This window comes from Lipotes vexillifer, unplaced genomic scaffold (assembly GCF_000442215.2).
Source record: "Lipotes vexillifer unplaced genomic scaffold, Lipotes_vexillifer_v1.1 scaffold124, whole genome shotgun sequence".
Lineage (NCBI taxonomy): Eukaryota > Metazoa > Chordata > Mammalia > Artiodactyla > Lipotidae > Lipotes > Lipotes vexillifer.
Window position 1 is genome coordinate 661400 of NW_006771308.1, and position 10046 is coordinate 671445.

Consider the following 10046-nt stretch of genomic DNA (forward strand, 5'->3'; position numbering starts at 1 on the left):
GGAAAGAGGGAGATGGTTGCAAAAGTCGCACAGGTGATTCTAATACATCTCTGAGGTCACTCCCACCCCCTTCAGCATCATCCCCCCTCCCCCACTTAGGTGAAAAGGACTCATGTAGTAAAACAATCTAAGAAAGAGATGAGGACATTTTCATATTTACGACATTTAATTCATGTCATTATTAATAATTACCAGATGTATGTATTAACATAGGGATTACATTACACATCTAGTTATATAATTATCATGTGACTTGAGCCCAAGTCACAGCAAAGGCCTCTGGGCATAACCAGAGTTATGTACATGGAATAGTGATGTAGAATGGAGTTTTATCAAGATTCAGTGATTTCTCCATTTCAACTGGATGAATTTTTCTCATTTTCTTCTTAATACGAAACTTTAGTGGAAAAGGTTAAACTTGGAAGATGATGAAAATTTAAGCTGTACAGTTTAGAAACAATTGTAGGAGACTTTATTAAATGGAAAAAACAAAACAAAACAAAGACGTACTATTCATTTTGAAAGAGCAGAGAGGCAATTTTTACCCAGGCAAGTAAACTAATATAGAAAGGGCTTTGGTTTTTCATGAATCAGGCCTCTGGTGACTCTCTTCAGCTGGTGCTTTTTACATGTATACAAATAATTTTTATTGACCTGGTTGTTGTTTCATAGCTTTGATGTGTAGTATCTCTTTATAGGATGCAATTTTGAGACACAATCTGCACCTTACTCTCAATTAGGCAAGTATACCTATTGTAATTGTTATCTTTTACTTATGTGCTTGGTATGCTCCACTCTCTTCACAAAATAAATGGTGGCAGCTTATTCTATGTCAAAAGAATTGTCTAATTGTCATTCAAATCCCACTATAGCAGTTTCTCACATACGCAGAAAGATGAGTCTGTATTTTTAAATTTTATGCCTCAGAGAAGATTACTTTTCCCCCAGATTTCTTGTACATCAATGCAAAGCACTCTTTATAAGCAGAGCACTTGTGGGCAAAGGTACTAATCAGACCGATACAGTTTCAAACTGAGTAGTGTATGCAGTTTTAAACTGAGCCCTTTTTTGGTATTAGTCTATCAAGAGAGACATGTTTTCTTATCAATGTCAATTTTGCTTCCTATTTCTCTCTCCCATGCCTTTCACTTGGAATGACAACAGTTGATATTAAAAAGCTGTTGGCAGGTATGGAATAACCTTATTCTGTTACAAATAGCAAAGACCAAAGTGCATGTGTGGTGGCTCACAGATCTGATAAATCAGCAATTTCGTCTGTCCAGAGCAAGTTCTGGGCAGGTGACATTTAGAACTCGGGCAGAGCGCTGCGTACAAAGACGTCATTCCATCTGCACCTAAGGTCCAAAACGTTTTACACGGTAGTTTTAGGAGTAACACGGAAACTGCATTTGTGGTGAAGGAAGCAACCTGTCTTACATCCAAGTCACAATCACTCATGAAAATTAGTTGCTGTTGCTGATAGCTTCGAAGCTTTTGAGCTTTCACTAACACTGAGGAAATTTTCAAAACGAGTAGACATGAGCACTTCTGCAGGGATATTTCCTTGTTTCACTGAGTGTGTTTTATCCGTCCTCCATCTAGGACTCTAGCTCCTAGCCTCCCCGTCTCAGGGTTACACAGGCATCTTAGCGCATCCCTCTCGCCTTATGTCTCTGGTGTACTATTCTGCCAGTCACCGGGTGAAGGGACTTGCACCTTCCAAAATCGATGCCACTGCGCTCCCGGATCACCCGGCTGGGAGTGCAGGCTGAGCCGGGTAACCCCTGCTGAATCGGTCGTGTGTCCTCCGTCTGCTTCTGGGCGCAGAGAGCCCTAGCTCCCAGGAAGTGCCCCCTGTCTGCTCACTCACAGCCCCTTCTGGCCCTGGACACCTCCTTCCTGCATGGAAGCATGAAAACGGGACGAGACGCTCCTCTCCGGCCCAGGAGTGCGTTATGGCGTGAGCTCAGTGGGTCCGTCTTAGTAACCGCCCTCCCTTCTGTTGTTCCCAGTGGCCTGGTTTGCTTTTGACCCTGGCTCGGCGCACTCTGACATCATCTTCTCCAATGACAACCTGACTGTGACCTGCAGTAGCTACGATGACCGGGTGGTGCTGGGGAAGACTGGCTTCTCCAAGGGCGTCCATTACTGGGAGCTCACGGTGGATCGCTATGACAACCACCCAGACCCTGCCTTTGGTGTGGCTCGCATCAACGTGATGAAGGATGTGATGTTAGGAAAGGACGACAAAGCCTGGGCAATGTATGTGGACAACAACCGGAGCTGGTTCATGCACAACAACTCGCACACCAACAGGTACCCCGCAGCCCCTACCCCCCAAGCAAGCCTTCCTCACGTTGGCTTCTGGTCGAGAACGAGAGCCCAAGTTCAGAGACCTGTTAAACAGACCACATGAAGGAAGACAGGCAGGCGATCTTTACGAAGTAGAAGTCCTACTGCTCTTGGCTGAGTACATCCTGGAGTTTTATTTTATTTTATTTACATAATGACAGAGACATGAGTACTTTCCTAGGTCCCTCATTGCTACGTTCCACCCAGGGCTGGAAACTAAGAATCCTCATGCATATGTATTATAGAAAAACATTCCAGGATTCTAAAGTCCAGACTTAACAACTTTCCAGAGAACCACTGTTGGACAAGATACTTAGTTTTTCTGAACATCCGTTTCCAAATCCACCAATTAGGAAAATCATGCTTTTCCATGCATAAATGTTCCCACGATTACATGAATCATGCAAAAATGCCTCCCATCCACCTGAAAATAGAAGCCACTGTTCTTCTTATTATGATTATTATCAATGCCACTTCTCAGAATAGTAGCCATTCATTAAACGAAGTCATATGGATGCCAATTTGGATAGTTCCGTACTTGAAGAACTCTCTTATTATTGTATGGACTCAGAGTACCCAGTTTGCTGGGGAAAGAGAACAAAGGTAAATAAAGGTTTTCCTTTAACACCAAGATATAGGCAAGTATAATTTAACCCATGCTATCGTATTTTTTCTAGACCTCCTTTTTCATTTGGTTTGTGTTTTCTTCCTCAAATGTATTTGTCACAAATTTCCTAGGTAGAGAAGTGTCTTTTATGGATCCTCGTCCACCTTATTCTCAAAGATTTCCCCAGGATACATCCTCATTGGTGTCTCTGGGAAAAAAAACAAAAATACAGCTGTAGTCAGTTGGATCACAAGGAACGTGAGTCAGGCAGTGGTAGGCAGTGGACTCCACTGTCTCAGCTTTTTCTGTATGCTCATCACTGCCCCTTTTCTAGCCAGTAGGACTCCTAGGGCCTTCACTTCCTGTTCCCTTGGACAGTTTCTATACATCTGTATTCAGTTGTGTATTATTCACCATCACTTGAAGTGAGCACACATGCCATTCCAGCCTGATATCAAATCCTACTAGATGTATATAAGCCATTGTCTTCAGTAATTCACATTTGGGGGGACCCTCTGTCACCAGATCCCTGATGCCATGTACCACGCTTACTTTTCCCTTTTAGCTTCTTTATTTTGGAGTGAAGGAGTGAGTAATAACACAACTGCCACACTATGCAGAGAAACACTTTCTTAAGGCAGAGCACATCTGCTTGCATGCAAACTGCATGTCACCAGTGCCCTCATTGCTGAAGCTGTGAATTTCCAAGATGAAATTGATACCCCTGTGTTTTAACCACTATGTGCAGTCTGTGTTCTGCGTGCCGGGGGGGAAAGAACGGCACTCTAACATTTCTGTGGTCTGCTGAGATGAGGCTGAAGTTCAGTATTGCTGGCTCTCAAAGAGGAGGAAAAAGACAAATCTGATCATCCATGCTTAATGGCTTTTGTGAAACCATCAACGGAAGCGTAAGACACAATTCGTGGTCAAATGACAGTCACTCCACCTCCTACAGTATAATTAATTATTCCACCTTACAGAGAGGAGATTCCTCTTCTCCGGTGTTGCCCTTTTATGAAGAGCCCCCAACTTCTCCAAATTCAGCATGCCCCAAATTACCATCTTTCTGGAATGAGCTTTTCTGTTTCATGGAGCGCATAAGGGCCCAAATCCAATTTTTCATGCATGTGTTTTAGGTTCAGCTTAAGTGCTTCCTTGACTTTCAAATTAAATCATTTTGTATTTAATGATGTTTAATTCACACCATATGTGCAAAGCGTGAGACCCAGCTCTAGGCAGAGCTCTGATAGCCCAAAGGCTACTTTTTGCTCCTGGCCTTTGATGCTTTGTTTTGTACTAGACGACTGCCTGTAGAGACCCTGTATGAAGGAGTTCTCAGCAACAGCAGAGCAGCGGGGTGAACCTATACATTCTCAACAGGGGAGTGAAAATTGGTTTTCCAGGGAGCGAGCAAAAGATCTTACTTCTTATATATATAAAGCACAGATATACGCACAGCCCATCAGCAGATACACAGTATATCTGCGGTATTAAAATTGTAAGCGAGGAGGGGCGATTAGGGGGGAAAATGTTTTAAAAGGCTCCTGGGGTGGGGATGAGGAACAATACTTTTAAACAAGTTAAAAAAATACTGGTTTAACCATACAAAACAGGAAGCTTCTAGAATGATGACAGGCAAGTGAAACCCCATGTTTTCTTTTCCCACAGAACTGAGGGAGGGATCACAAAGGGGGCCACGATCGGGGTCCTCCTAGACTTAAATAGAAAAACCTTGACATTTTTTATCAACGACGAGCAGCAAGGTCCCATCGCGTTTGAGAACGTGGAAGGGCTGTTCTTCCCGGCAGTCAGCCTGAACAGGAACGTGCAGGTGAGCTGCAGACTCTGCTTCTGAGGCTGCCCGCGGGCAGCGAACTCAGCCCCTGCCCACCGAAGGCCCAGACTGAGACGCGGAGGAAGGGGGGGGCGCCTGGTGGGATGGGCGTGACAAGTGAGATAATTCCAGACCGGCGTGAGCCCCTCGGTTATATTTAGACACAATCTAGTGAACAGCAGGTGGGAAACTGGGATTCTCTGCATGGCTGGCTAATGATTGTCCCTCTGAGCCCTAGATTCCTCTCTAGTAGAAAGGAAACTCTTGAATCAGCTGGCATGAAAACAAATGAAATGACTGATGCAAAGCGCCGTGAGTGCCAGAGAAGTGAAGGTGTGAGCCCAAAGTGCTAGCACGATGCTCAGAAATTTGGGGCATTTTCTCTGCACTCTTATCAGTTCTGTCAGGCGCTTCGGGGACAGAAAACACATACTGATGATTTATTGTAAATAAAAACAACAAGTTCTTCTCATTCGTTCATTCAACAAATATCTATTGAGTGCCTTTAATATGTCAGGCACTATTGAAGTGTTATGAGTATTGTTGTTTACCAGTGAAAACAAAACAAAAATCTTTCCCTCTTAGGGCTCACATTCTAGTTATAGGAGACAGACAGTGAATAATAAGCACAATTGCTATGTTAATTATATAGTATGTTAGAAGGTGATATCCAGTGGAGAGAAGACCGAGGGAAGGGTAAGGGACCAAGAGTGCTGGGGTTGGGAGGGCAGTGGCCATCTTAAGCAGCGTCGTCAGCATAGGTGGGCCTTATTGTAGTCACAGGTGAGCTGAGCCTTGGAATGGGTGAGGGAGTGAGATGTGTGGGGCTTTCCAGCCAGGCAGAGGGAACAGCCAGGGCAAAGTTTCTAAGGCACGAAGGGCCTCACTTAGGCAAGGAAGGGCCAGGAGGTGGCAACTGAGGCAGATGAGGGGCAGTGGGAGAGAAGCTCAGAGCCATGCGGGAGGGCGTGCCCTGCCAGCCTCTGCCGGATCGGAGCTTTCACTTCCGTCCTGAGCTAAAGCTCATCATCAACTGTGACCCTCATTCAGCAAATGGCTGCCTTACGATAGGATAGATAGGGCTTGAGAATCAAAACACTGCTGGTGATTTTTGCTCTATATAAAACCACGTCTTGGGAGCTATTTTAAAAATCCATTGTTGTTTATCAGTAGGTGCAGTAGAAGTGATTGCAACCCAGTGACCTCTGCCCTTCTGTCTTGCTGCAACTAGATGGGTTTTTCTGGACGGCTGAAATCTAATCAGTTAGAGTGCAGCCTCTACATTGGACAAAAGAAAGCTATAGATTTCCCTAGAAGTGTGTCTTAGAAAACCCTCATTCAAAGTTTTCCACATTTTCAGCTGTTTCCCTTGCAAAGAATATTGTACTCGATGCTCTTTAGGGGTTTCCAGGATGTTCTGAGTATCTTTAGAGAAAGACTCTTGGGCTGGGGAAGACAGGGACAAGACAAGAAGGGGAGAGATGACAGACAGCAGTGCATGAAATGGTTCTAGCCTGGTCCGTGCAGCTGAAGTATGAGGTTGGACAAAATTCAGTGAAATATTAAATAAGTGCCCACGTTTCTTCATACCTGGCAATCATGTAGTCCATCCCTAAATGAAAGGCTTATCCTAACTGGAATAACTAGTGGACGAATAATAGGGGAAGTGTTGTCTGCGCATCTGCTTTCTGTCCATGGACATGGCAGTGATCACTGCCGTGTGGCCAACAGGCTTTTCTACCTTCAGATCAATGCCTGTGTCTTCAGTCATAGGAACACAATCTCCCCAGAATCCTTTGAAGAAGCAAGTGGCTGCGAACCATATTATCAAGTGTCTCCAAGAGTGGGGAGCCCAGCATGGTGGCCAGGTTCTTAGCACAGGCTGAACTCTACTAGAATTCTCTTTAATGCCTGCTAGAATAGATGTTACAGAAAACTGAACAGATCCCCTTTTGAGTGAGGAACACACCCACTGTGCTCTGGGGAAGGGGTGCAGGGGGGGATCCTGCAGTGCCTTCGGGACTCACAGTCTCTTCCCACAGGTCACGCTTCACACGGGGGTCCCAGTCCCCGACTGCTACTCCAGCAGAGCATCAATAGCCTAAAGATGTGCTGTGGAGGCGCCAGCTGCCTGTTCTTACCTCCACCTGAGAGCAACAGCAAGGAGCTCAGCCAGAGCTGGAGGAAGAGGGAGGAGGAGAGAGATGCTGGTCCTCGCACCCCGCAGCCCCCCTTTCCCTCCAGCCTCTCTACTGCTGTAAAGCCTGCTTTCTCTTCCATGTTCAGCAATTCTAACCAATGGAAGACCTAGACAGCCCACCATGTCACTTTGTTTCCACAGCCAGATTTTGCTTTTAGTTACATTATTTTTTTTATGTAGGTGAGTTATCTTTTCTTTCTCCTTTGATCCTGTCATTGGTGACTTACTGACCTGGCACTGCCAAGAGAAAATTCTCCTGATAACTTTTTTCTTAAACTTTCTGTCAAGGAGGTAGGTAGCAGGGAGAGGTAAGGAAGAATGAGCTGAATTTGGAGCTTGCCGTTTAGAACGTTCTTGAGTGTTCTTACCCTGTGACCTCTCATGCAGCGTTAGCTCTGCAAAGCTAGTCTTTTCAGCAATGAAAAGTTTTACTATCCACTAAAGCACAAAAATATCAGCAACCCGACTACACAGAGACAAAGGGGTAGGCTCACAGGACAGCTAGGTCATTAGGACAGGCCAGAAACCCTGGTCGCTGAATGAAATGGGAAGGTCTCTAAATAGAGACAGGACAGGGGACTTCATGATCTGGTTCATTCATTTAATACAAGTTTTTAATTGAAGACCGATTCTGGACCAGGCACTGTTCTAGACAATGGAGACAGAGTGGTGAATACACAGGTGTGGTCTCTGCCCTCCTGGAGCTTATATTGTCCTAGGAGAACAAACCAAAAATAAAATTATTACAAATTGTTATTAGTATTAGGAAGGAAATAAACAAGGGCCAAAGAGGCTCCTTAGTAAGATCTTTCAGATCCCCTAGAATGATGCTAAAAATCCATATAGGGCTTCCCTGGTGGCACAGTGGTTGAGAGTCTGCCTGCCAGTGCAGGGGACACGGGTTCGTGCCCTGGTCCAGGAAGATCCTACATGCTGCGGAGCGGCTGGGCCCGTGAGCCGTGGCCGCTGGGCCTGCGCGTCCGGAGCCTGTGCTCCGCAATGGAAGAGGCCACAACAGTGAGAGGCCCGCGTACCGCCAAAAAAAATCCATACATTCTGGCCATAGCACCAGAAACATACCAACTCAATGCCTTTTCAACTGTGCTATTTTAATTATGGTACCTGCTGCCATTCACCACAGAGTCCTTTTTTGGTAGAAATGATGTCAGTATTCTTATTTGTTAATACTGCAATGATACTAAGCCTTAAAAATAAATGTGAAAAAAACACAATGACCAGAAGGAGGAAGACTCATTGTCCATAACGGAGGATCTTAAGTTGCAGTTCACAGCATTCACATTCTCAGGATTAATGCGCTTTTCTCCATGTAGACTCACTATCTGTGCCTGTTACAAATGAACAATCCATCCTCTCTGCTGCCATTCACAACCCAACTTTCTGGAATTGTTCAAATAATGTTTGGGAGGAAATGAAATTGTAGGTCATTGCTATGACAGATAGCAGAATAATAAGCTTATTACTTCCGTGTAGAGATAGACTTATATAAGCTACCCTTCAGATCCTTTTGTTTGACATGAAGTTTTAGAAAATGTAGCACCTGGAAAGAGGTTCTAGTTAGTTGTCTAAATATTTGCCAGGGAGCCAAGAAACTCACCATGAAAAAAAAAACAAGAATAACAAAAGGGAAGAGGTAGGGTGGGAAAGCTAACAAATTAAAGTTTGGGCAAAAAGTAATATATGTAAATAGCTACTAATTTACTTTTGGGCTTACTTTATTTAGATTATTTCTATCAGCTGTGGTGTTTTTCTAGTTAAGTGTACCTGATTTATTGAATGGGTGCTATCCTATTTGTGTCCACCTTGGTTTTTCTTGGCTACAGAAACATTCTGTTGCAGGCCAACACTAATTTGATATATGATTTATTCTCCAATGAGACTCGATGGCTGGGCCGCTGTAGACTCATAGTTACTCTTGTTCCTTATTAAATTCATTCTGCTAATTAGATTTCTAGTGACCGGTAACACGTAGTTTACACAGAATTGCAGTTATAGATAGATGCATACAGCTACTGTACTAGAACAGATGGATATTTCTGGTGTGCCAATAAATGATTTTTATGAGAGAACATCCTATGTGTCTTTAGAATTTCTTAGTTTTTGCCTTTTCGGGACGACAATTCGCCTTTGTCAGAGCAAAGTGTCATTGGAAGGTCCCGCAGAGCTCGGGAAAACACCTGCACTTCATTCCATCTCCTCAAGAGGCTTGCACTGTCGCCTAGCGGTGCTGACCTCCTGAATCTTAACTTAGTATGAAACATTAACAGTGCGATGCTGTTGAGGGTCTGCCTCCAAACACTGGGCACTTAACAAACCTGCTCCTAGAAGCTCCACAAACTTGTACTGCAAGATACAGTGTCACTGACTTTTTCTAACCTGGTTCCTTCACCACTTCTTGGAGTGGCTAAGCAATACGATTGTTCTTAAATAATTACAACAACTAGCCTTTTCAAATGAACAGCCTCGGTTTTATATTAAAAGGAAAACATGACCTAAAAGCATATCGAAAGCACGGGTTAAATCCATTTCACCTGCCTTCCCTAATCTAGGTTGTTTTAGGACCCGGCTCGCAGCCCAAACTATAAGATGTTTGAGGGAGTGGTTTTCCAGGAACTCGGCATCAGCTGTGTCTAATTCCAACTGAGCTGATTAAGACTGGATAGGATTACCAACCCCTCAACTGGGCATGCGTGAGCGTCCTCTCGGTGACCTTCTGAAGGCGCAGAGGCCTGTAATTAGTTACAGCTGGGCAGAAGGACACTTACCACACCTTTTTCCGATCACCTTTCCCCATGCCCCCCACGCGCCCCACGAGCCCCATACCTCAGACCAACCTGCTTCCTTATGCAGTTATCCCATAAATACCCCAGCCCCTTGCCTTGGGTGGGGAGGCGGGTTTGAGATTTGTTCCCTCCTCTGTTTGCTTTGCTGGAAACCTCAGCATCCCAGCGTTTTGGTACTGTGTGCCACGGGCAAAACAAACCTGGTTCAGGGCTTCCCTGCAGTGGTTAAGAATCCGCCTGCCAATGCAGGGG

General features: G+C 44.7%; 1 protein-coding gene across 3 annotated transcripts in view; it reads left to right on the top strand.

Moving 5' to 3' along the window:
- TRIM9 (tripartite motif containing 9) overlaps positions 1-7728 on the top strand; it is a 112581-nt gene extending 104853 nt beyond the window's left edge. For 2 of the 3 annotated variants that reach the window (XM_007446601.1, XM_007446600.1), the window contains exons 9-13: positions 699-740; positions 1165-1188; positions 2013-2316; positions 4628-4790; positions 6836-6898. In XM_007446601.1, coding sequence (XP_007446663.1) covers positions 699-740; positions 1165-1188; positions 2013-2316; positions 4628-4790; positions 6836-6898 — 596 coding nt within the window. Of the gene's footprint in view, positions 1-698; positions 741-1164; positions 1189-2012; positions 2317-4627; positions 4791-6835 lie in introns of all 3 variants that reach the window. The other variant, XM_007446602.1, reaches the window with a different exon arrangement.
- The last annotated feature ends 2318 nt before the right edge of the window (positions 7729-10046 follow it).